We start from the raw sequence: 27965 nt of genomic DNA on the forward strand, positions 1-27965 counted from the left end.
GCAGCTGCAAGCAGGCAGCCTGCCTCCGACTACATGGACAATTTATCTTTGTGGCTTGGATTACTGTGCTACATTTCCTGTTCTTTGATAGTGCTACGCTTTCAGCACATATCTCGGGCCAAGGGATGCCACAATAGGCAACTTAAGAGCCTCACGGGTAAGAATGAGAATGTCCTAACAAAGCCCAACTGGTTTCGGAGCAAGGGGCCTCCGTGCATGGTGGTTTTAGTTCAAGGTAAAATAGCTTAGACTGCTTTTTCCAGGGGACGATTGAATTTGTGATCCTTTATTCGGGACTTTGTGACTCTTCTTAGGACTTCTTTTGTCTTTTATTTATAAATGAGGGTGGAATGTTTAGACCTGATTTATCCGTGATTAGAAATATTTCATGAATGCAATCCCTACTTGTCAGACATTTCATGTATTTTCTTGTGTGATTGATCACTTAAATGCTCACTTTTTCCTTCTTTCTTAATAAAACCTTAACCCTAACCCTAACCTTAACCCTAATCCTAACCACATATGGATTGCTTCAAAAAAGGAGATATATAGAGAATCAGAAATAGGGTGTTATAAAAAATTTTTTAAAAAATATAACAATAACTTAAATGCAGAGGTAAAACTTCAAGAATTTACATGGCAAGTAGACTATTTTATTTTTCATTATATATATATATATATATATATATATATATATATATATATATATATATATATATATATATATATATATATATATATATATATATATATATACATACACACATACATATATATTTTTTTTTTATGGTGCAAAATTAAAGGGTTTTAGGAGCGGAAAATACAGTAGTGCTACTGCATCTTTCAAAAATACCGCAACAGAGTATCCACAGTATGACAATAACCTCCAAATGTCACCGTGTATACATTAACTAATCACGTTTTGTGTTTTCCCCAGGTCAAAGGTCGGCAGTATAGTGAAGTCCACTTAAAATAGTTGCCTCTTTACAATACATTGACATGTCTTGGTGATGTCATCTGGCCTAGCGCTGACCTTTTGACCTGCTCTGTGTTTTAGAGCTCTAATGGGCCATTGACCTCATCTCCTCCCACATCACCCTTTACACCCAGTTTGACCTCGCCTGACCCCTCTGGTGAGGTCACAAGCCTGTTGAAGTCCAATCACTGTTTTTTTTTCTAATTTGTGCGTCTATGATTTGCTAACACAAGTATTGACACCTATTTAGAAAAATCATTGGAAGTTCTTTGAAGATTGCTCCAGTTTATTAGTGCCACTAAAATTAGGCTAATTGCAAAAGCAAGGATGCACTTTTTGAAAACAGCTATAGATCAGAGGCTCACTTACTTTAAGTACATTGCAGGAACCTTCTGCATGATATTTTGAAAACAAATATGACTATGACATTTACATTGTTAAAAAAAAATCTAGAAATCAATACTAAATGAATTAAATCAATTGTGAATAACAGTAGATGAGTGAAGAGTTATTTTTGGGAGCTGGAATAAGAAGAGAGATGCCTCATGCATTAATATAATTCTCACGTAAAGAAAAGTTGAAAAGGATAAAGGATCAAGAGTGGAAAGGATAAATATTCTTGTTATCTAAGAGGCATTCATACCATGACAACATCTTGCAGGGCTTTGTCACAGATGGACTGACCCAGTGGGTCATAAGGTATCACTGTTGAAACCACAGAAGCAATAACAGATGTGTACTGCACATTCCCCTCCTTTCCCTCTGTCACTCTTTTTGTCCTTTTGACAACAATGAAACACATTCAGTATAGATGTCCAGGAAACTGGATGGATGGATGGATGATTACAATAATTGATAACTACTACACAATTGGATTGATGGATGGATGGATGCTAGTTATCTTAGCATGCTTGTTTGTTGAATAGATGCTAGTTAGCTCAGCTAGCTAGATGGATGGATGGATTGATGGGAGGATGGATGATGGATGATAGATGATGGATTGATGGGAGGATGGATGGATGATAGTTAGCCAAGCATGCTGGATAGATGGATGGATGGATGCTAGTTATCTTAGCATGCTTGCTTGTTGAATGCATGCTAGTTAGCTCAGCTTGCTAGGTGATTGGCTGGATGGATGGATGCTAGTTATCTTGGCATGCTTGCTGGTTGGATGGATGGTAGATAGCTCAGCATACTAGCTATTGGATAGATGTATGGATGGATGGATGGATGCCAGTTAGGTCAGCATGCTAGCTGGATGGATGCTAGTTATCCTAGCATGCTTGCTTATTGAATGTATGCCAGTTAGCTCAGCTTGCTAGGAGATTTGCTGGATGGATAGATGGATGGATGCTAGTTCGGTCAGCATACTAGCTGGTTGGATGGATGGATGCTAGTTATCTTAGCATACTTGCTGGTTGGATAGATGCTAGATAGCGCAGATTACTAGCTGTTGGATTGATGGATGGCTTTTGATGGGTTTTCAATTTGAGTGATGAGGCATGGATGGTTGGATGAATGGACGCACAGATGTTTTGTAGATAACATTTCTATTTGGTCTAAGGGTGTCTGTGACTATATTTTAGTGAATTTACATCAGAAGAGTATAAATACAGTTATGCATCTTAGCATAACATGTTGTGCAATTACACACCACCATGGAAACACAAGAATAAACAAATTATTTTTGTTGGATTTTAATAAAAAATGCCCACATACCGGTATTATCTCTGCAGATGCGTCAAATAATGTAAACATCATTGATATTAGCGATTTGTTTAAGTATTTCAAATCGTGCTTTATGAGCAAAAAATATGCAAGCAAATCCAATAAATTCAGTCGTGACTGAGTCAAATTTGATGAACACCATGACAGCGGTGGTGCCAGCTTGTGCCTCATCATCATACAGGTTATGCACACAAATTGGGTCCAACATTTGGCAAAATCTACATTTTCAAAAGGAATAATAAATTGAAACTGCACAGTATTGTGTTTTGCTGGCAGATTTTTGTTTGTTTGTTCAAATAGCTCTTCTATTGTCAAATTAGATCAGTGGTTTTCAGTTTTGTTTTTTTCAATGGTCTACCCCGATTGAAACTTTTTTTTTCAGCCAAGTACCACCTAACATGGGTGCACCAGTTTTGGATGAAAAAAAAAAAAAGACTTAAAACAGGATTGTGCAGTGTGTGGCCGGTTTAATAAACCTTGCAAATTCCATTTGTAGCCTTATTTACCAGCCACATTTCTTGGACCGGCTTTTTCAGTAACTCCAAAAGACAGATCATGAATCATCAAATATATATCGCTGAAAACTGTACATAATTGTACACAACAGTACATTAGTAAAAAAAATTAACAAAATAAAAACATTCAATGTTGTGTAAAGGACTCACTCAAACATAAGTTGTTTCATGTTCCAATTCATTTGCTCTCAAAAGAAAAATGTAATGTTCCCCAGAATTGAAAAGCATTAGAAGGATCTTCACGTACCCCCAGGGAGCCCCAGTTTCGGAACCACTGCATTAGATTATTAGGAGAGTGGTTCTAATGTGGTGAGCAATGGCATAAGGCCAGGTACGTAACAAGTGGCTGGCAACCAGACCATGTTGTGCCCCACCCACCTCTTAGCCAATTTCATCTTGGACAGACTCCATCTAATCTGCAACCTTAATGAGGAAAACTGCTATGAAGTTAAATGAAATAGAAAATACACAATTACAATATAGGGTACCAATATTGATGCAAAACCACTCTGCAATGAAATCGCTTGGGCCCATGGGCGTAAGCGTGTGTGTGTTTGTTGGAACAGGGGGTTCGCTGAGCTTTACTATCAGGGTCACCTCTGCAATGTCTGCCGAACACCCCGTACAATGCGCCACCTTGAGGAAACAATGGCTCTATTGTTAATCCAGACAATGCTGTCTGAAGGGTAGGGTTAAGCGCGGTGAAAAGGAGAAGAGGGTTGGAGGAGTTTCGGGGGGGGGGCAGCATGGCTTCAGCACCTGGTAGCACTGTATGGACCAGAGGTGGACGTGGGAGGATTGGGGGTCACAGTCCATCAGTTGCCAATGGCATCTGATTATCTGAGAAGGAAAATCACTGACCTGAGGAAGCATTTCTCACATAGTCCAAGAAACAGCAGGTGTCCTTGGGGGCGCACTTCCTGTGTATAAAAAAAAAAAAAGTCAGTCTAAAATAAGTGATGAGTCTCTTTCAACTCGCTTAAGTCCTTGATATGGAATGTCTGGCAGCCCGACCTTGCAATTTCATAGAGAAATGTTCTTCTATTTTGGCCTATCAAGAGTTCTGTTCCAAATGTGAGCTGGTGATTTTGTGGGAAAATAATCAATGACAAAACCGTCTAAAACAGTGGAACTGTACTTTGTTTGAGGCACGGATCGATTGAGACAGGGTACATTCTTTGTTGGGGGGGGGGTTGAACATGGCACAATCAACTACATATTATTGCTTAAACTGTCAGGTTTAATGTGCTAGTACTGCAAAAAAAACAACATTTTAATAACAATGTATGTGATGTGTTTTCACAAAACCAGGTTTTTGTCGATGGAAATAAAAATATTTTGAAATAAGAAATTTACACTTAATTCTCTTTTAAAATATATATAAATATATACCGTATTTTCAGCACTATAAGGTGCACCGGATTATAAGGTGCACCCTCAATTCATTACATATTTTAAAACCTTTTCCATATATAAGGCGCACCCGATTATAAGGCGCATCCTCAATTAATGACATATTTTAAAACTTTTTCAATCACAATATAGTGATACTCAAAGTATTAACAATAATAACTCAAATAATAACTCTAAACTTAGCATAATAAATCAACGTCAATATGAACAACTTTGTTCAACTGTAAACACACAAAAGAAACAGGCAAAACTTACTTTATCACTTCATTCCCACTCTACGAATCCCAATCTCAATATCGATCCATATATAAGACGCACCTGATTATAAGGCGCACCATCAGCTTTTTAAAAAAATTAAGGCTTTCAGGTGCGCCTTATACTCCGGAAAATACGGTGCAACACATGGAGACAGCTCAAAAATTGACACAGTTCAAGCAAATTTTATGTTGCCATGTTGACATGCCTATTTTGGGTTTAAAGTTTAAAAATCAAACCAAACAAAAGATTATAGCTACTACATGGACAGTGACACAACAAGAAACAAACCAGTCACCACAAGTTACAATATATAAAGTACATTAATGTGTGTTTTCATAAATATTAGTAATATTTATAACATATAAGTTGTATTTTTTTAGGTCACTGATCATGTAGGTAGTATCCTATCTTTTTTCATCATTTTCCACAGATAAACATACAACTGAAGTTAGAGAGAAACTTAATACGTAAAACTGCATCAGGAAAAAGTCAACCTGTTACTATTCAGTGGTCATGGATTGATTTTTCAACCAATTTACATTGTGAGGGCGCACCGCGTATCCTCGGTGTTCGGGTTGCAGTGAAGGCCATATAGGAGATAAAATGAGCTCAAATATGTTGCTGCTTTTATCCCCAGATAAAGAACTTCCACTTGTACACACACTCGGTATCTCACCATTTGAACACAAAAGCACACAATGCCTTTTTTTTTTTCCACTGAACACAAGTCCGAGTGCTTAAAAGCTGGCGCTAAACATAAACCCAAGGCCAAACAACGAGCGCTTCTTTCCTCAGTGGAGTTTCTCTTGTCAGTTCTGTTATCAGAAAAATTCTGGCATTCCAGATTTTTGCATCACTCTATTGGTTGGGGGGGGCAAGGTAAGATCTATGTGAATGTGAGGATTACTACAGATGTCAGGATCTCTCACTTTCTCTCGCTCCCTTCGACTTGTCAGCGCACTTGTAAAAAAAAAAAAAAAAAAAAAGGGGGGAAAAAAAGCCCTTTGTTGTGCACTGCAGTATAAATCATTTACAGGCTTTGCATAAATTTGTGTAATCTTCTCGGGGGCTGGGCTGCCTATCTGATTCAGTGGACACCAGGGAGGAAGAGTTGCCTTTGTATGCCAAACATAGGTTGATATCGTGTGTGGGTGAGAGGAAACCTGGACGCGGTTATACATCATCATCATCATCATCATCTTCATCATCACAAGCTGGATTTGCATTCGGTGTGCAGTAGTCATACGGGAGGTATATCTTTAATGTAAGAAGATTTAAAATGTTTGAGCAAGCATTTTCTAAAATGTTCCATTTTAGGGTTGACCGTTTGAATGTGATGATTCAATTTACTTGTACCTCAAGCATAAAGACTAGTGGGGTTGTCGCAAATAAATCTTTGAAAAATTGATTATCCTATAGATTATTCGAATGAGTAATTGGCTCCCTATTCCCCAGATTTTTTTTCCTTTTGATAATCTACAAGGATTGAAGCTGATTTGAAGTGAGTGGCTATACCGTAATTCCCCAAATAGAAGAAACACTTGTTTTTCCCCAAAATGAAGGCCAAATCCATCCTATAAATGGTAATTTAAGAATTGCATGTTTTTTTGTTTTTTTTTTTTTACCCTAGTTTTGAGTTTTGACGCACAGATGTGCATTTTCATATCGGCCGTACTTCAAATACTTATAATAATTACTGTAACGGGACGAGCTAGAGGGCAAACGCCAGTTGGCTGTTAGCAGCAAGTTCCTGTTGCAGCTAACAGCAACTCGTGTTAGTTGAGGCTGTTACGGCAATATATTAGATAAAAGAAGCAAGCAGGCTGAACCGACATCCGAGTCAATCCTTGTTCACACACAGGAATATTATGAAAATGGAGAGGATCATGTAAAGGACCTGTAAAAATCCGCCTATGCTAACCGGTTAACAATCAGGACTAGTATTATTGCGCTACAGATTAAATAAAATAAACAGACCCGACTTGGTCAACTTTTTCCCAGTCCTAGTCTCACGACCGATTCCTCAAAACAGGTGAGCTGTCATTGGTCGTTATTTGAGTCCTGAACAACTGTGCTGTCATTTTCAGGCAACAGTCAGTGACAAAATGACTGCCAGCTGAGGTTGGTAAAAGTGGGTGGATTTTACCGCAAAATTCATATTCCGTAAAAGGAATATTAATCCGATGTTGCGTTTGGATGATGAGAAGCAAATAGAACATTATTATAAAGAACTTTTGACTTGACTTCCCCTTTAATGAATTCTACAGAAACACATGTTTATGTTTTGAGCTCAGAGGCCTTTTTGTCCCTTGGCACGCAAATCTTAATTTTGCGTCGACTGCGGGTTGAAGAAAATAAGACATGACGATAATGTAACCAGGCTATTTGAATAATCTGAATATTCTGAAATGTGTTGACACCACTGGCACGTTTCAACAAGCTTCGCCCTGACGAACGTCCCAATGAAGCAAAGGAATTGAAGTTGTGACCGTTGAATTTTTAATAGGAATGTTTTCCCCGCCAAACTTTAACTTTGATTACTGTGTATACAGGATGACCATGAATATTTCATGGTCGGGAAACACTTAACATTCCAAAACGGGGTTTCAGGCCCTTCCTCTTCTGCATCTATTATTTCTGCTGCGACTTTACCAACAATCAAGTGGATTAGGATAAAACTACTCTCGTTCGTCGCAATATTTCTTCACGGTGACAATATGTACAATTTTCTTTGAAACCAAATTTGTCTAGTTATCTTCCCTACAAGGGGATGAAATTGTGTTGGGGAAATTGGAAGATATTAAAATGGCTCACACTGTCAGTGAGTGAAATGGGTTCGAAGACAGTTTGGAGGCAAAACAACAGCCGCAGCGTGAGATCCTGTCGCTTGGGTTTTCAATCAGAATCACTTCCTCCCTCACCTGTTCGAGCGCTCCTGCAACACACACACACAACAGACACACAATGTCAGATCGCGCGGCCGATTCGACTTCTATTTCATACACGTACTTGCAAATCGCTTGCCAGGATCATTTGGCACGTCCTCTGTGGGAAAACCCATCAACTTTCACAGCAGGCAATAGAATAACGAAACACATCCTAGATTGTAGTTCTACCCTTGCAATCACACACACACACACACACTTATTTACTCGGAGCGGTAGTGGGTGATCATCAGCCAACATGGAAACGCACAATGGCAAATACACACTACACCACACAGTGATAGGAGGTGCATGGGGCAAAGCATTTCACACTCGTATCTTGTAGCATTTTTGTATATATAATCGGTAGACTATAGGAGTTTTAGTGAGTCTTTTTTCAGTAAGGGGAAAAAATATATATTTGGAGTACGATAGTACTACAGCTCAAAATGTCTTCATGGATGTCCAATTGGAGAAGGGAAAAAAAATGTTGTGATATCACAAAATTAATCACAGAAAAATAATTTGTATTATTCTCATTGCTCTAAAGCAGTGCTTGTTGATTATATTTTGCAAAGCCCCCCCTAGGAAAGAGAAAACTTTTCGCGGCCCCCTCCACCTAGACGCACTGACTATAAATAATATTATGATCTATAAAAATTGTATAAGGATACAAAAGCCTGTATCCTTTTTATCATTAACAAAAGAAAAAAGCAGTATAAATCAACTTTCAACAACTGTTTATTTTTTACAGCGTTTATACGGGTTACGGCTTAATGTAAAACTGAAAAAAATAACCAACTGCACAAAGTGCCTGAAACTAAAAAAAAAAAAAGGAAAATTCTTATTTTATTGTAATTACACTTCACATGACAAAAGGATTTAAAGGATAAAATAAAACACTTTTTGTTATTATGATTGTTGTAGTTGAAAGCAAACACTGGCCACTACCTACTCTATACAAAATTGTCCTCTTAGAGACGTACTGTAAGACACATTTAAATATTGATAAATTTCCTAAAATTTTCACCAAAAAACCCCCAAGAAAAATACTTTTTTTTTTTTCTATTGTGGTCATTGTAGTACAACCCAAGGATATGCCACTATTTAGTACATTAGTACATTTAGTACATTTATTATGTCTTCATATTTCTCTTACTGGAGATGTAAGACATTTAAGGGATAAAATTGTAAGAGTTAAAAAAGACAATAAGCAAAATACTTCTTTTAATCGTAATCATTTGGCAAATATGCACATAAAGCTCACATTTTTTTCATGTTCTTTTGGAGAAGTAAAGACACATTTAAGGGAATCCCCCAAAATTCACAAGGAAAGATGCAAAAATCCACACTGAAAACAACTCTTCTCCTGTGATGTCAACTTCGACTGTGCAAAAATCATATCTAGAAAACGTAGCAAAACAACTTTAATCTTCCTTAAGTCAAGTACGACAGTTGAACTTTTCTGTTTTTCCGTATTTCCCTTTTCCAACCTCCTTTGCTTTTCACTCAAAGTCTCACCGGGCCGTCTCCCTCCTCTCACGGCGCTTGTCGAGTTCATTTCTTTTGATCCTGTGTCTGCGCCCTCTTTCTGTCACTCTCTTTCCCTGAGTGTGTTTCAGTGATTGGAAGTTCACTCCTTGTTGCCCTGCCAGCTGACCTGCTGACATGCTTTTGTGCCATTGTTTTAACTTGTCTCTTGCTCTCAAGCCGCCGTCGGAGCGATACGGGCAACAACGCACGGGCCGAGTCGCCACGACTAAAAACCGACTCAATTCGAATGCAACAACTTTTATGAAAACGTCCACTGCATAATGAGTTTGGGACTGGCTGCCATGCATGTTGATTGCTATTTGAGAGGTGGGCATGTTGTTTAGTGGTTTTCAGACTTTTTGGGATGATATACATCTTTTTTTTTTTTTTTTTTAGCCAAATAACCACCACCTAAAGCGTGCAATGCATCCTGGGAAGTGGGGAAAAAATGGCCTCTGATTCGATCAACTTTGGAATGACATTTGTAATGGTATTTCTTGACATCATTCATTCAGCAAGTTAGATTTAGCGACATCATCTGTTTTGTTTTTGGCTCGGCTGCTAATGTTAAGGCGCATCCGTATAAAATGTAAAAAAAACACAGTGTAGCAATGAGGTGCTTCATGTTCCAGTTAATTTGCTCTTCATTTGAAAAGGATCGTGCACGGTTCCTGTCCTAGCAACATTAGATTTGCTGATACATGCAGAAACCCTGTTAAAATCTCACATAGCCCATGACGTGCCTTCACGTAAGGCACCTCGAATCATTAAATTTCATTAAGTTCTAATTTATTTTGCTCTTAACCCGAAAAGAAAAATGTACTGTTCCTGTCACAGTAGTAAATTACATTTGAGGATACCTGCAGAAACCCTGTTAAAGTACACCTGAGGAGCCTACATGGAAAAAAAAAATAAATGCATAGAACATTTTGCAAAGGAGTCACTAAAACTCAACTGAAAAACTGCTTGCTTTGTGTTCCAATTAATTTGCTCTTAATCTGAAACTAAAAATGTACCGTTTCCGTTACGGCACTAAAAAACATCAAATTAGGTTTGCCGTTATCTGCAGCAATCCGGTAAAAATCTCACGTGAAGTGCCTTCACATAAGCCCAGGGGTAATCGTACTTCCATTTGAAAAACCACTGCAGATCATCATTTATTTGAAATCTGGAAGAGCTCGTAATTTTTGGTGAAAAGGAGTGCTTGTGTTACAAAAATGATCCTTGCATTTTGAATAAAGTAAATCAAGTTGAATCATTGAAAACTCAAAAATAATGTAACTTAACAGGGTAACAAGAAATTAAATTAGCAATGAAGTAAAATAAGTTGATACTAACAGCAATTAAAGGGGAAAAAAATCAAGTCCAAAATGTTCTTAGTGTATATATGTGAACCCACTAGTCTAAACACAGCAACCTGATCAAAATTGAGTTTGTGAAACATGAATGAAGCAGCAAAATTCATAGTCACCTGCTATCGACTGAAAATAACATCACAGACACTCAGATGACCTATCACAACTCAGCTTGTGAGCGTCATATGATAAACACAGAAAATAGGTGAGCTTTTCCCTCACGGGAACCACCAACACATTTTAAGAACGTCACTATAAATGTACTTCAAATTCAGCACACAAATTGTGATCGCCTCTTGTTCTTCCGTGTGCCAAAATCTAATTTGTTGGGTCAAAACAATCAACCCGACCTCCGTAGGTTACAACCCATCGTTGTTTAGTGCGTATATTTTCTGAAGACAGTGCACAACAGTAATAACCAAGCGAGGAGGCGAGGTTGTCCCTAACAGCGAGGAGGAGGAGGCGCCGAACGGAGCCGCTGAGGACTCACTGCATTTCCAGTGTTGTCCTCCAGTGAACTTCAGCCAATCAATTGGTGTGATTTAATACACAGTCACTCCGCATGGAAACCGGCGAGGCTCAGTGTTGGACTAATTTATACGCTATCGATCGTTTCGCGCAAACGCACAAAGAGAGAGGGAGCAAGGCCAGGCGGATTGTTTGTAACGTTTGAGGCAAAATCTCCATCTCTTGGGTAATAAGGTGGATATATTGTTGTCTTTATACACTGCTCCATTTAAAAGGGTCGCAAAGCGTGAGGGGGGGAGAAAGTGCTTCGGAGAAGGACTTGTCTCTTGTGAGCCTTGTTCTCGCCTTTGGCATAGAAAGTGAGCCCGCATATTAGTCTGTCTATCACAACCCAGCAGGAGAATGGGAAAAGAAGGAATACTCTTGGCTATCAGAGGGCTCTCTCACTCTTCTTTTCTTTTCTTCTCTCAAATGCTCTTTTTTCTCCACTAGACAAAAACACTTTGAGTGCTAATAAAATTAACTTCTAAGCTATGTTTTTTCACCTTGCCCATTACGTGGAGTATTGACTATTGAATTTTCAGCTCATTTCTTAACCCGCGGCTAGTGCCAGGAAGCAGATTGGGGCTTTGAGTGCGGCGAAGGCACAGGAGCAAACACGGGAGAAAAGAAAAAAACAGTACCTCGCTCTGCATACCCTGAGTGGCCATCTATTCGCCTACCGTAAATCTTAATGGCATTAACATTTAAAAACCAAAACTCCTGCCCAACTATCGCAGACGGACAGGCCTCTAGTCGACTTTATACTGTATGTCTATATCGGGGATATTCGATGCGTCAAACCTGATGGACCGATTTCGTAGCTAGCATTGCAAGATTGCGTGACGTTGCAAAAAACGTACACACATTTAACAGGTTATGTATATTTAATTAGCCGATTCATGTCAATTTCGACCCGATTTGGGCCATTAATCAAGAAACATCTAACAAGAAGCATTAAAAAACATTAAGATGCTAAAAATGTGTATATATTGACAATACAAACAAAATTTCATCATAAGTTCATTCCTAAATGCTTGCAGATGTACCGTATTTTCCGCACTATAAGGCGCACTGGATTATAAGGCACCCTTAATCAATGACACATTTTAAAACTTTTTCAATCACAATATAGTAACACTCAAAGTAATAACAATAATAACCAAAATAAAAACTCTAAACTCTCAATAGCATAATAACTCAATGTCAATATGACCAACCTTGTTCGACTGTAAACACACAAAAGAATCATGTAAAACTTTATCAGTTCATTCCCCATCTACCAATCCCAATCTCAATATTGATCCATATATAAGGCGCACCTGATTACAAGGCGCACCATCTTCTTTTTAAAGAAAATTAAGGCTTTTAGATGCGCCTTATATGTATACCTTATATTAACCCAGTAAAGGGTTAATATAAATGCTCATTAGCTGGCTAAAACATGGCTAAACACTTAATCCCTGATAACAATAAACTATGATGCATTTGACTCGACTGATTCATTCCATTCGCTCATTTATCAATTCTTGAAATCTTGTTGTGCTTGGAACTCGAGCATTGATGCCCCCGTTGCTCTCAATATTGTTGCTGTGAAGAATTCTGGGTAATATACAGTATTTTCAGAAAGATTGGAGTAACTTTTTTAACTTTTACTGTCGGCGATTTACAAGTTGCATTTGAAAAACCTCGAGGACGCTTTTCTGCAAGCACTTCCGGTTCGTCTCGCTCGATAGTATACGAAAGAGAATTTCGCAGCCCTTGTTGCCGTTCAATGACATAGTGGGTTAAGTGAATCTCACCCTTCTATTTCCCACTCCCATTAAATATTTGTTCCATTCACTTGATTTGGATGGAAAGTAATCTCACCATCTTTGATAAGGTCATAAAATATATAGTGTTTTTTTTCGGCACTCGGCATAACATTTACATTTTGTATTGTATTAATGTGATCAAAGCGACAGAGGACTGAATAAAACATTCATGGCAAAAGCCATTTCTTGCGTGACATTTGGTCACCCTATCTATCATCAGTTTTCTATATGCAGGGGGTGAGGGGAGCTGGTCAAATGTTTAAATGTAGCCTCGCTACATAAAATTTCAAACCCGTTTTCACATTAACACCCGCTGGCTAGTTGATGGAAATGCTTTTTTTTGTGTGTGTGCAGATAAGAGAAAAGTCAAATGGAAATGACTAGCGGCTCCGTTGCGGCAGCGCGGAGTGTGCAGACGGGTCGGGGAAATTGAAGCTTGTCAGTAAAATTACAAAAACGCAGCTCTGCTTGAACCGGCGGACATGTAAATGTGGCAGACCCCCGAGATGAGTCCATTATGGATTGTCCTGGGCAGCCTCTTTTCATCAAAAATCCCATCAGTGTATTACAAAAAAATAGTATAGCCTCGGTACAGACAAATTAAATCTTTCATTTTTTTTCCTTGCTGATGTGAATCGCTGTTGAACCCTGTGATGGCTAGCAATTCAATTAAACTGTCCCCTTGGAAGAAAATATACAAAACAGTACATCGTTCGTTTTGACACTTCATTTTGCATCAAACATAAGTCATTATTTCGGACAAAATGATCTTCGGAGCCGATTCAATAATACATCTGACAAGCTGCCGCCCTAAAATATGCAGCATTAAAACGACATTTCATCACATTAACGCAGCTAACAATTAGCCAAGCTTCATTTAAAAAAAAAATAAGGTCAAAATGAGAGAACAAAATGAGGTCAGATCTCGAAGAATATATATATATATATATATATATATATATATATATATATATATATATATATATATATATATATATAATTGAATGATTGATAATTAACCATTTAAAGCCCGTGGAGCAGCCTTCCTGCGTCTAGCCCAATTCTAGTGGCAGTCTTCTCCCAGTCTACAGTTGGCCCATTTCATGTTATGTGAAGGACTCCCACAGGTGCTCATTAGTATTGTTTACTTGTGAACCCACTGGAGCCATGTTCTCTTCTAATCATAGATCTGATAACACCTTCTATGCTTTGGCAGAACTTTCCCACATGCGCTATCTATGATCTCATGAAGAAATCTTCCTCGTCCACGTTTGCACTGAGGGAAATGTCGAATCTCCCTGTGCCTGGTTGTCGTTGAAAAATAAACAATGTTCGGCGCCCCACAGACTCCAAAAAAAAAAGCAAAACCAAAACAAAACATTTAATTTTTTTTTTTTTTTTTACTCTAGGTGTCTTCACTGACCATGAAGCCAAAAGATCTCACCGTCCCCGCTAAGCGCAAACGTGTTTAAGCAACTAAAATAATTGAATACAGCACAAGATTAGATGTGATAAAAATCAATAGCCTGCTTAATAAGCCATGTCATAAAGTTTTACAACCTTGTGGAGGCCTATCACATTTAAACACCCCTTGTCAAGACTCACAGGAGCAGACAGGGGCAAGGGGATTGGCTATTTTCGCCATTAAAAAAAAACGTGATCAAGTAAAACAATTCAATACGTCACTGAGAAACCGATCAGAACGCATGCATCACATGGTAACAGTTTTTGTTCTCAAGCCAGCGCTCTCTTTCACAGACGATTTGCATGATCTATATCCCGATTGGCAGTTATGTGGACTTGTAATGTGGTCTGAGACCATAGTGCCCCAGGTTTGATTTCCCTGACTGGTTTGAGGGAGGAAATGTCCTTTCTCCTCCGGGATGTCCGCAATGTCACAGCTGAGGTGCCCTTGAGCAAGGCTTAACTTTTTCTGGGCCACTGAGAAAACTGCTCACAGCTTCAGTAAGTCACTCACCAATAACCTTATTAAATGGATACTAAATTTAGCCATTTCAGCGATAAAAAGTTCATATTTTGCAGAGACTTTGGGCTGATCTGATCGGATGATATTTTATGCAACATTTGCCAAGCTATCAATTATGTCATTGATCAATTCTGCAAATATATTGTCTGAATGTTTTGAGGGGCAACATTAAGCTTTTTATTTGCAGTAGTGTTCATTTTCTAAAGTTATAGGAATGTTTACAGCTGGGGGAATGTTGCATTAATTACATGGTGCTGCAAACTAATCTAATTGTAAAATAATAATTGAATTACAGTGAATAGTCACATCCATTATTTCCTCTGTTTTTTTTTTGTTTTTTTTTTAATCTGGCTGAACTTTCATTTTGTGCAAAGCCAGTTTGAATGTCTCCTACAGGCCAATCAGGAATAATGCCTTAATTCATAAATATTACAGTATAAAGTATATGCAGTAAATAAACAAATTATTTAAATGGACATTTTGCGCCATCGTGATCAGTTATCAGTTGGTTTTAAACTTGAAAAAATTGTGATCGGACTCAAAAATCTAAATAGTTTAAAATCAATTATTGTTTATAATTTGATAACTAAATTACAAGTTCACGTAAAATCAAAACCTTTGAAAACGCATGCCTTGAGCGTGTGGTTAGTCAATCTCAGTCAACAGCAAGTGGGGAACGTGTTTTATTATTCTATATATACATATAGATTATTTTTTATTATAAATAATTGAGCGTGAAAAACAATTCAGGTATAGAATATAACCATACCATGAATTCCAGACAATATTAACTATTTAATGATGAAAATGATTATTTATTCTCCCTTTAAAAATAAGTGGTGTAGAAAATTGATATTCTATCTATCTATCTATCTATCTATCTATCTATCTATCTATCTATCTATCTATCTATCTATCTATCTATCTATCTATCTGTCTGTCTGTCTGTCTATCTGATTGTCTGTCTGTCTAGCTAACCTAATCTAATCTATTTGACCAGAGAAATATAAATTCCGACTGCAAGTGAAGGCGGCACACGCGGAGCGCGGAACTCGCTCGCCCTCGTTCTCGCTCTCCCTCCCGTCCGCGCAAGTGCGGGCGTGTGCCCGCCGGTGGGGGCGCGCGCACGGGAGGTGGCTGGGGGTTGTGCTCGCTTCTGCTCTCTGACCCCAGTGGCAACTCGGATTCACTACACTCTGCGCCGTCGGTGGGAGGCTGACGCCGCTGCTCGTTCCGACTCCCTCTCCCCTCCCGCTCGTCTGTCAGCGTCTCTCGCCCGCCTCCCCCTCGCTCTCTTGTCTGGTTTCTTTGCACAGAAGCCAGCCGAGGTCCCACCGGGTCGAAGGTTCTGCCCTACCTGCCCGCAAGACTACCTCTGCCAGCCCGGACCGCCGCCGTGCTCTACCCCGCCTGCTCTCCTTCTGCTGCCGCATGGACCCTTGTCTCTCCGCCGCGTAGAGGGCGACCCCGACCCGACGCTCTTCCTCCGGCTTGACACAAAAACCCCGCACGACGAAGGTAGAGGATCCTTCCCGCTCGCCCGCGAAAGCAACCAAAGAGGGGAGGAAGGGCAGAAAGCCGAAAGAAACGACATCGTTCGCTGTTAGCGTTTACAAAGGCGTCGTTATGAGGTGGCTTGTCGTTTCCGCCGAGGAACAAGAGGTTAGCGCGGGGCTGTCTTGACACTCACCACCTTCGGGTGCTTTTTTTTTTTTTTTTCCCCGAGACCCGAGTTCGGGACTACTCGGACCTTTCTGTGTGTGTAGCGGGCGGTAGTGTGTAGCCGCGCACACTCGCACACGTCGCGATGGGTGTACCGCGCGGTGCCTGACTCAAAAGGTCAATTCATTCTTTATTTTTTTCTTTATTTTTATTTTTTAATTATTATTTCCAACCGGAAAGTTGAAGCCTATGCGGTTTGCGGTACACGGACGACAAATGTGTGCGCACCGGCGTCACAGTCAAACGGTGTGAGAGAGGAGCTCCGAGGCAACAGAATTGAGATTTTTTTTAAGGCATTGGTTTAGCACGCTAGGCTAGAGGGGTAGCTGTTTGCTATAGCAGCCTTATCATGAGAGATATTTAGAGCATCTAGGCACATGCATGAAAACAAAGACACACGTAAGACACAAATCATTTGCTTGGCTTACATTTGCAAACAAAAAAAAGTGATTTTTTTAAATTGAGGTTTTTATTATGGATAAGAATGCAAACTGAGACACATGCCTTTCTTTGTATTGCAATTACATTCTTTTGCACTTAAAAATATTTTTGAAACAATTTTGGCCACCTGCTGTGACTGAAAATGACATCACGTGCTGGAAGGCTAAGGTAATGACCAATCACAGCTCAGTTTATGAACGTCACATGACCAGCAGGTGAGCTGTAATTGGTCGTTAAGCGACCCTTGAGCGCAGGTGGTCGTTTTCAATCTGCAGCGTGTGGAAAATCGTGTTCCCATGTTGCTAATTGTTAAAGAAAATTAATTATAGGCTAAAAAAGACTTTCTTTAAATGGCTAAAGGACTTTTCTCTCAATTTCAGATGCGCTTCAGGGAATAATGCTGATGCGTTTAAAATGAAATTACGTTTACTATTTCTATTAAGTTAATTTCCACATTTTGTTTTTGGCTATGAAATTAATGCACGAAAAATCCACTGAAAAAGTTGTGATTTTTCTTTTATATTTTACAGAGCTGGGTTTTACATCAGAAACTTTAAATGTATAAAACGCATCCTCGGCTGACCCCGAATTAATAGCATGCATTGATGTTTATTGTGGACTGAGGACAGTTTTTTTGGTTGTTGAAATTGGCATGCAGTTTTTGTTAACATATTCACTTAAATCAGCTCGTTCAGCTGTTGATTTCCCTCCAAAAAGATGACAGACTATAAATTGAGGGCAGCCTTCTTTTTATATTTTCCCAACCCCTCTAATAGTGATGTGTATGCATCATTGGCTGTAGTATAAAACACGTGTCAAAGCCTGAAGCGACCGCTTTACGACCAGTCAGGGAGGTCAGATAGGAGGGAGGCTCACGGTCCAAGCAGACACAACAGTCGCGGTGAGTGAGTGCTGAAGATGCACGGACACGCTTCTTTTAGCTGATTTTCTTCGTACTCGTTAATAATTGATTTTGGCTTCTTTAGAAACGGTTTACTGTTATGCAAAAAAAAGATTTAAAAGGTTCCCACTGGGTAATATTAAAAGGAAGGGAAAACAAGTTTATTTTGTGCATCTCCTGCAAATTCGGCTGCTGTGTGGATGTTTCTTCGTTTTTATTTTTATGAACGCTTTGGCAACTGCAGTTGCTGTATCTTTTATTAAATGTCAACAGGCTGAATTCTGAACACAAGACATCTTTATATTTCCTTCCGCTTTAAAAAAAAACAGGTTTCTCATAAGCAATGATGTGTCCTTTTGTATCTTTTTACATGCTTTCACTTTGTTTTATTGTTTGAAAGTGTGTTCATTAGCTTTTCACTGTGTTTGTGTTGATGAAGAATTATTGATAATTAGATGTGGACTTTCAGAATTTTACTTTTAACTTTCTTTGAAGTTGTGTTTTCTGAAACAATACAAGAAAAAAATGCACCGATTGGTGCATATTAAAACATTAAGAACGATACATACAAAGAAAACAAAGTTGACACTAATTACTATTTCAATAATTGATTATTTTGTTGGTGAATCAGATTAAAAACAAACAGAACTTTATTTGCAATTGACAGTGCAATAACAAAGGTAAACTATGTACACTAATTAATAAGTGTGGTTCTAAACATCAGCAAAAAGGAGAGAGCATTTATACATTTGTTTGCAAAATAATTCTTCTTACATGTATGTCTACAGAAAATATTTACTAGCGAAGGATTTGGATCCTTTTGAATTAATTTGATCGCAATTATCACAAATGGTTGTCGATTAATTTGATCATCAATTACTGGTCATTTAATAGAGCGATCGTTGCGGCTCTATATTTATTTTCCTTTGCCTGTGACACGCCACTGACGTCTTTTTCTTCTTCTTGGCACAGCCGGCAGAGTGCTGGGAAGGTGAGCCGGGTGTTTTCCGTCGCTGCCGCTTCGAGTGACTTCCTGGGCTTTTTGCGAGCCGCTCCAAAGGATGTCCGCTGCACGCGTCGCTGCTGAATCCCGGTGAACGAACGGCGTCTCATGTCCACTCGTCGGAAGGATGGCTCATGGCAAAGTGACCATCACGGTGGATGAGTACAGCTCCAACCCGACGCAGGCCTTCACGCACTACAACATCAACCAGAGCCGCTTCCAACCGCCACACGTCCACATGTAAGTGCAAATGTGACACGCACACCGTGACACACTTGTCAAGACCTTAAAATAAACAAGACTTGTTTGATATTTAATAGAATAAACCCGGTCAGGTGCATTTATTAATGTGACTCTAACAGCAGCCAATTAGAGTTTCAGAAGCTTTTCTTATTTCAGATGCATCGAAAATTCAGTAAGCAAAATTTTATGATCTCGATTCCCTAGTTTTCTTTAACATTTTACACAAAAAGGTGATGCCCTTAAGATGTATTTGTTACTGTTTATGTCTCGATTCCATAGTGTCATATTTTACAAAAAAGTACATTTCAACAGCGTAGTATTTTGTTGCACTTAAGATACATTTGGAGTTCGATAGATCTGCAATGATTAATCAACTAATGGATTATCGAATTATCGACAGCCATTTTGGATATTCATAAACTTTTTTGAGATTTAGTTCCTTTAAAGTTTGTCTAAATCCTTGCAATTATAGTCTCTCTTCATTAAATATTCTCTTATTTCTATAGTCCCTCCTGCAAGCGTACCTATTATATTTGTATTGAGTCAAAATAAAAGATTTGCAAATTTTTACTTTAAAATGCTCGACATTTTTGTCTGACGTTGCGGAACAAACCAGTAATTTAATTATAATTTACGAATGTTATTGCACCGTTCTGTTTTTTGATACAAGAGGTGAAATCAAAATATTTGCTTAAAAATATTTACTTAAGTGCATTTTTTTTGTGAACAGAGCTTGAATCTATAATAGCTATTTTTTATTCATGTGATATTTATTATTCTACTTTTTAAGGCCAATGTTCACTATTCTTGAGAATATGAAATGATTTGCTTTTTAAAAAGCAGCATAAAAAAATGATATTCACAGGTCATGACCAAACAATGATTTAAATAAAGAGCTTTATGATGGCCAAATTGTGAGTTAAAAATGTATCAGTCAATATCACCCAAAAAGGCAAAACATTTGTTTTTTTTTAAAAAAAAAAGGACAGATCCTATGAAATTGTGGGATTGAATATGATACAGTAGTGCATTTGTTACATCCAAAGCAAAACAATCGGGAACAGCAGTATAAAGTCAATTTAGAGTGGTGGTGCTATATGTGAGATTTTCAGATTTTTTTTATTGTGAGTTTCAGCAGGTATAAGCACATTTAATGTACTGCTTTGAAATACCATAGTCAAAACAGTCCATTTTTCTTTTCAAATTCAGATCAAATTGATTGGAACTTGATGCGACTTATTGGTTGATGCACCTAATTAAAATACAGTATAACTTCAAAGCTTGTAAGAAATGTAAAATGGGTATCTTAGCTCGGTCTAGGTGTTTTGTTTTTTTTTTTTTTTATATATATTTTTTTAAACTTGTTGTTAGCAATGTTGACATCCCGCTCCCACTGTATTGTTTTGGAATTCCTGTGAGCTGTGAGAAGGGTCTGCGGCACAGCAAGTGTGTCTCCCTCCAATGTAAAAAAAAAAAAAAAAAAGGAGACAAGGTCACCTAGCAGTTTATGTTATGTCACTTTATTTTAATGGTTGGCACAGGCCGCAATAAATCAGGCCAAATACCTCAATTTGAATTAAGGGTAACAGTGCCGGACAGCGCAGGACACATTCTGGTGGGATGTCAGAGCTGACTCCCACAATTTATCCCCTTCGAGAGTTTAGTTTCATACCTTGGTGATTAAAAGTGACAGGGTTTGTGGCAGTTTCTTTACGGTGGCGCGCTGGGTTTCATCTCAGCCTTCTAATGGCGGTCTTGCACCAATTGACCGTACGCATTACGAGAAATACTATGGCGAACGGTAAAGACTCAAATGAAAGTGGAAAGTGCGGGTAATGTTTTCTTTGTGGATGAGAGGAAAAGACACGCTTGTTTGTTGCGTCCACTGTCCATCGCGTATTACTTTGATGCTTTTAAACGCTTTCGAAATGTGGCCCAAGCGAGCGCCGTTTGCATTAGGTGACATGTTTATCGTCCTTTTTATGTTTCGTTTTGCAAAGGGGAAGCTCGCCTTTAGGAAGGGACGTGATGAGGCAAGGGGGCCTCTCTCCTGATATGTGTTTGGATAAATGCATTAGGCTGTTTCCTGGCTTCCACAGAGCCAGTAGTGTTTTACGCTGTCATTCGAAAAACTCAGACTAGGAACCCCGGGGTTCCTCAAACACACGCAGCCCATCCCCCAGCCATGATCCAATGCTTATAGAATACGCACTCTGCTCCGGAAGAGTAAAGACTCGTTTATACGGGAGATAATGATCCGACTTTCTCGGGGTTCCTCTCTCGGCGCATCCCAAGTATTTATGGATAAAGTTGTGGCTCAAAGAAAAAAGAAACTCAAGCGAGACGATTGCTTGTCTTTTGAAATACAATCTCCTCTTATGCCCCCCGCTTTCTTTCCTAGAGGGAGTATTTTGATTTTGTGATGGGAGTACAGCAGCGCCTTTTGTTCGGTGCTCAAGGTATCACTCTACAAACTGCTTAGGAAAATGTGCATGTCACAGTGGCAAAAACGCTTTGTAATGTGACCCCGAAGTTCATGGTCATTCCTGGCATCATGGGACGTCTGTCTGCGTCTGGAAGGGAGCGAGCGACAGACTGAGTCCAGGTCTGGTTTATTTTTCTGTGCAGACTCAGTGTGTGTGTGTGCGTGCGCGCGCGCGTGTTTTCTTCTTGCTTCAGCCCCCTCGCCATCGTCTCGTGAAATGAAATGCTCAACAACTTGGAACATATGCTTCGAGTTGGGACGCTAATGGCTTCCAATCCAATTTGAGTAGAATGTGGGCCAGACTGCAAGCACAAAATACAAACAGACACCCCCAAAAACGCAAAGGAACTTAATGTGACACAAAAAGTAGCAAAGGTCTTCGTGTCTGATGTTTTTTTTTTTTTTCTTTTTCTTGGAATTTGTACAATTAACGTGTAGTCAAGTTCAATATTGTAAATTGTAAGGGACGTCCCAATACCAATCACATCATTCTCCAGCTGTTTTTTTTTTTTCTTTTTTTAAATAGTACTTCAAAGCAACAAAAACATCTTTAGGTACAAAGTATCGCTTAGAGGAAAATATATATTTGTGTTTTACACTACACAGACAGAAACAGCAAAAAACTCGCTGGGACGATTGTTTGGGTATTAATGGCAAAGGTAGCAGATATTACTCACTTGTTAGGTTTGGTTCAAGGTTGCAAATGTTCACCTGCGCTGTTCTTTTCGCAAGGAAATTTGGAATATGAACGTTTTGAACATGAAAACTTGTTGAACAGGTTCATTGCAAATAGTCGAGTGCCTTAATTGGGTGCAAAAGGGGCATTTGGAAAGGCTCGGTTTTTCACCGCTTTGTGAACAACAAAAAGTTCAAACTCTGCCATGCAAAGCAAAGTCCATCTCAACAAAACATCACATTTGCACAATGTTTTTTTTTTTCCTTTAGTGGCTCTGTTGTAACGGCAAAATCGTCCTTGTAAAAAGAGAATATTTGATACGGCTTTGATGTTAGATTGCGCAGCTGTATCTAATTTTGTGACCACTTACATGAAGGTCTCCCAGGCACAGCAATGGCCAGCCACTATGTTCTTGACCCACTTAGACATGTCTATGTTTCATTTTTTGATTTGCCCGCAAGAGAGAGAGAGAGAATGGCGCATTCTGTGATTGTTTAACTAATGGACAATCTCTCCTCGCTCACGTTTTGATTATCTACTGACAATGGAGGAGGAAAAGACAATGAAAAGGCAAAAATGGCTCTCCGTGTAAGTGATTAAGAAGACAATTATTTGTGCTCTTTTAGACCAAGTAACAGACACAGCAGAATTATAACAGGCGGCGATGCATCGCATTGATCCAATCAGCCAATCTGCGCCTCACTCGAATTAGAACAATACCGACGCAAGCTTATCAGCGCCGGTCAGCTTGTTAAAATATTTGCACGTCAACCGACATCCCGACCCTGCCGTGACGCATGGCTAAATTCTATCCTGACTTTACCTTCATCCGACACTATTTTGTCCATTTTTGCAAATCTTTGAAAGTATAACACTAGTCACTATGCGCTACTGTATTCACATTCCACGCATTTATAAAGAATAGGTGATGTTAACTTGATTCCACGCACATTTACAAAAGGGCTTAAAAGAGATGAGTTTTCGCTTGAATCTTTTCTTCTAATGGAAATATTCTTCTCTGCATGTCTATGAGAAACATACACTGTATTAAAAGTGTCATTGTTAATACCACAGCGCTCTGGCGAAACCCTTCCGAGTAAATAGGTTTGAACCAATTTCATTTTGTATTTTTCATCCTTCTGTAAAGTGATTTGCAATAATATGTTGAAACGATAGCCCTTGAATAAACTCCGCTTGTGGAAAAGTTATTTTCACTCTTCGGTTATCTATACATATCATCTTTCTTGTGCCCTCTGGCAATGAGAAATGGAAATGATGTCATCATATATTTCATAGCTTGCGTTTGATGCTTCCCTTGTGCATCCCCCTGATAAAATCCAACTCCAATGATTGCATCATTGAGGAGTGCACCTTACATCAATTCTTTCAGCAAAAAAGTTCCGCATCACCTTTTGTGTTTCTGTGTATATATATTCAGGCTAAAGATTTTGACATGCAAGCATCGCTTAGCACAAAAAAAGCTAAATAAAACAAATATTAACATAAAAAATTGACAATTTCTTGCTGAGAACCCACAATAAAAATACAGGCTATTATTAACCCATTCACTGGTTAGAATGAATTTTTGACTGTCCAACTTGTCAATGGCAACGAATGAGCGGAAGAATATGTGTCATGCAAATTCCGCTTTTTGGTCATTTTTAATCATCTTAGAGTGCCCTTTCCTCACCACAAACAGCCCTGAAGTAGGGCTGCATGGTTATGGCCGAAATAATCGCGATTATTTTGGTCACTACTGAAATCACAATTATTTATCACGATTTTTCACCATGGTCAAATGTCTATTTATTGCCCTTTTTTTTAAACAAGCAGTATAAAAACAAGGCTTCAAGGCTTGACACTTACAAATAATAATAATAACAAACTAAGATAAATAAAGTAAATAATTTAGCGAAATTCACCCAAGACATGGCAAAAACTTTGCACACAGGGCAATACAGCTAACTTACTTGCTGAATGCAAACCAATGAAAAAAATGAAGCCTACTTCGAACCAAGCACGCTATTTACTTTTGAGTCAAATGAATCAGAAGAAACGCCATCAGCACACCGTGTAGCTAGCAAGGCTTTAAGTTGCCTCAATGACGTCATTTCTGTTCGACCGTAATGGCGGGTAATATTGTCGAAGCAGAATTCAAAATCTGTGTTCATGTGGGTTGACTGGGGGGAAAAAACTGCCATGACATGATTCTGATCATTTTGATGCACCAAAATGTCAAAACATTGGGAAAGTACAGTCAGACATTTGTGTTTTATGACCGTTTGTTTATGTAGGATGTTGCTGCTTGTAGTGTCTGGACTGTGGAAGGTCTTTTGTAACCGGAGAACCCTTGATTAGGCCCCCGCCCCTACACACACACACACACACACCTGCTTCGGTAGCCCATCAAAATGGCTTTAAAATTGGAGATGATGGCGGTGGGTGAGGTTAAGTGACAGTTGACATTGTACAGATCTGGGTTTTGTGAGAGTAAAAAAAAATCCCTTTGGATATTTTCATTGGATACTGGCATTACTGGGCACCATTTCGAAATGCAGTGATGTGGTCCAAGCCAGCAACGTCTCCTCATGTAATGTCCATGGCTTTTAAGCATTTTCAAGTACAGTACTGTATTGTTCATTTGTACTCGTATAATAGCAATACATTTTAACTTAAAATACAACTTGAAATATGCTTGTATTTTACCTTCACAAATGACAAATCCTTGAGTCAAAGCGCCTGCAATTTTACTCTTTCACACATTTGTATTATTTTGACCTCCAGGATGCAATGAGCTATCACTGATTGCTCTTGCTGGCCTTAAAGGGACAGTGTGTGTCTAGTTATATGTCTAGTCATATGTCTAGTTATCATTAAATTATATTACATAGGGGTTGGCACTTCTCTGGAGGCGGCCATGTTTGTTATAGCTACAGACAATGGTAAATGCAGCACCTGCAGCCCCTCCTGCTGTCCGTAATGAAAAACCATCTAAATCTTACACACTGCCCCTTTAAAGGGCATTTGAGTGCTGCTAGCTGCCAATGCTGCTAGCATCTTGTGCCTGTAGATGCTAATGTTGCAGCTGCCATTGATTCCTGGCAACAAGTGACGTGCAATAAATTGTCAGCGTGTTATTATTTTAAGGGACCTTAATTAGCACAACTAGCAATTGTACATAATTTCAGGACAACGTAGTGCTGTTGACATCGGTGACACGCTGTCAGAATCTACTTTAGTTTATCAAGGCATTAACATCTGTATGTCATTTGAAAAGCTAAAGTTTATTTTAAAGTTGAGTTGGCGGCATGTTGCTATTATGCATAGCATGCACACTTGTTGCTGCAGGCAATTTTTTTTTAAGATTTAAGAGATGAATAAAAATGGGTGGATTTTGCTGGGTAATTCATATTCCACAACTCCCAACTTTATTATTTTGACTTTTTCATATTTTTGTTGATCAATACTGTATATCACTAGTTTCTTTTTGCTAGTCTGTATCTTGGTGCTCAACCTTGGCTTTCATGTCATGCTTGTCTTCACAACATTCCACACAGCAGCCCTGCAGACTGTCAGCAGCACAATTAAGGCCGGTGCCGTAATGAAAGGAGCATTAGCCGAAGCAATTTATTTCCCGACGTAGTGCCGCAAGGTTTTCCCATTGCCGATTTTCCAATCTGGGTTGCTTTGTGTGCCACGCTTGCTCGTAATAGCAAGAGGAACGTATTTGTGAGGACAAGACATGCTGACTGAACAAATGCAGAATAAGATGGGGGTCTCAAGACACAGTGGCATCATTCTCCCGAAATCATACTTTTTTCGCAATTTGCTTTTGTGTGTATCGTGCTATTTTGTAATTGCTATGCGGATACTTTTTCCCCCGTCTTTTCGTGAGTTCTCGTTTTTACTTGTTGGTGTTTCTCACCTTTGCCGGCTTCCGTTCCCTTTCGCACATCCGCCCCCAGTCGCCATCCCCCCTATCCGTTATTCCTCTGTTCATTTTGTTCCCCTGAAGTTTATTGAATTAGCTCAGACAGCTGAAACGCAGAAGATAAGAGAGGCGTGCTCTGTGCTTCTCTCTGAGAAATGGTATTGCGCCGTGGATGAGTGAGCGGCATGTTTGGGAATGAGTGGATTGGAGGGGGAGGGGAACTGATGCAGTGGTTAGAGATGCTGGAAATGGGGAACATTGTGCTTTGACGTTGCCTCTGTTAAACATGTGAACAAGGAAGTGAAGAGTGAAAAACTATTAGCGGACCCCCACATACTCGAGATTAATCTAAAGTTGTTGTTTTTTTCCTAAACATGTGGTTTATGGTTATTGCGTGAAACTCTTCTGTATCATCAGAAAAGTGAAAAGGACCAAAATTCCACATTCTCACCAAGCGATTTGATGTCTATTTTTCATGTCTAATTCATGCATTTTAAACTGTATTTTTGGACTGAAAATGCCAATTGTACGTGACAAACAAGGTAGTTATCATTCTTTGACAAAATATGAGCTTTTTACTGCAAAAAAATGGCTCAGTAAGTGTAGTATTCCTTTAGCATTTGAAATTAAAGTTTAGCATCTGAATTGACCTGCACCTCACGTTTAGTCACTCGGTTACTAGACATTTCTTTTGTAGTATTTAAGAAGTGAGGATTCTTCTCAGACACACCAACAATGCCTGTGTAAAAAGATGACCTGTGATCCAGCCAATATGCACGCCTTGATCTATTTATCATGTATAAAAGGGTCAGCTTTAGTTGATTAGCAGTCTATTTTCACATGCCCCCTTTGACCCCAGAGGTTTTATGGCTCTGGTTGGCTTATTGATGAGAAATCATTATCAGAATGACTCCATTAGCATGAAGGGACTCCGTTTTTGAAGATCACAGGTGCAAGAGACGTATCTCATCGTAGTGAACGGCAGCTGGTAGAGAAGGAAACATGGACATGGCAGGTGCTCTTGAGACTTTGTTCAGGAGTAAGCGGGCGCTAAGTGACGCCATCAACGCGGACTCTACCAATGGGAGATTGGTTTTTGATTGTACTGTAAATGTCTTAATTGGGCATTATTTTACATGATGTAAAACACCCCTTTATTGAGACTTACCGACCATGGATGATAAAATGGTGACTTCTGCTTGGCAGAGTATCTACACAATTTTGTGTATGCGCAGGAATATTATTGCTTTGTTTAGAGAGAAAAATGCATCACGACTTTTGGCTTTATGGCCTCGGGTCAAATTGACGCAGGATGTTATTACTATTGTACAGAAATAAATTTAGCACACAGGTATAAATCAGTTTTGCATTGTTACTTTGTGAGTGAGTTTTCTAACAAAGTAAAGATTTTTTTTAAAATATACCTTTGGATAATTAAACAGGCCTCTGGGTCATGTTGACCCAAAGACAATATTAGTGTTGTTGAAAAATGACCATTTCCGACACATTTTGGTGACTGAATACACCCTGGGTTAAAGTTTTGCTGGTCTTTG

General features: G+C 39.0%; 1 protein-coding gene and 1 long non-coding RNA gene across 3 annotated transcripts in view; one reads left to right on the forward strand and one right to left on the reverse strand.

Annotated features, from left to right (window-relative positions):
- Positions 1–3536: 3536 nt before the first annotated feature.
- LOC148424309 (uncharacterized) lies at positions 3537–16761 on the reverse strand. Its single transcript, XR_015865449.1, has 4 exons — positions 16701–16761; positions 7705–7825; positions 4081–4139; positions 3537–3855 (listed from the first exon to the last, which is right to left on the reverse strand). It is a non-coding gene; the product is annotated as an uncharacterized LOC148424309 (long non-coding RNA).
- Positions 14429–27965, forward strand: part of mpped2a (metallophosphoesterase domain containing 2a) — a 42147-nt gene continuing 28610 nt past the window's right edge. The window contains exons 1-2 of one of the 2 annotated variants that reach the window (XM_088413639.1): positions 14429–16528; positions 19047–19317. In XM_088413639.1, the coding sequence (XP_088269765.1) occupies positions 19205–19317 (113 nt within the window). In that variant the 5' untranslated portion in view covers positions 14429–16528; positions 19047–19204. The other variant, XM_088413640.1, reaches the window with a different exon arrangement.

This window comes from Hippichthys cyanospilos, chromosome 4, assembly GCF_059441005.1.
Source record: "Hippichthys cyanospilos isolate Australia breed blue-spotted pipefish chromosome 4, RoL_Hcya_1.0, whole genome shotgun sequence".
NCBI classification, from domain to species: Eukaryota; Metazoa; Chordata; class Actinopteri; order Syngnathiformes; family Syngnathidae; genus Hippichthys; species Hippichthys cyanospilos.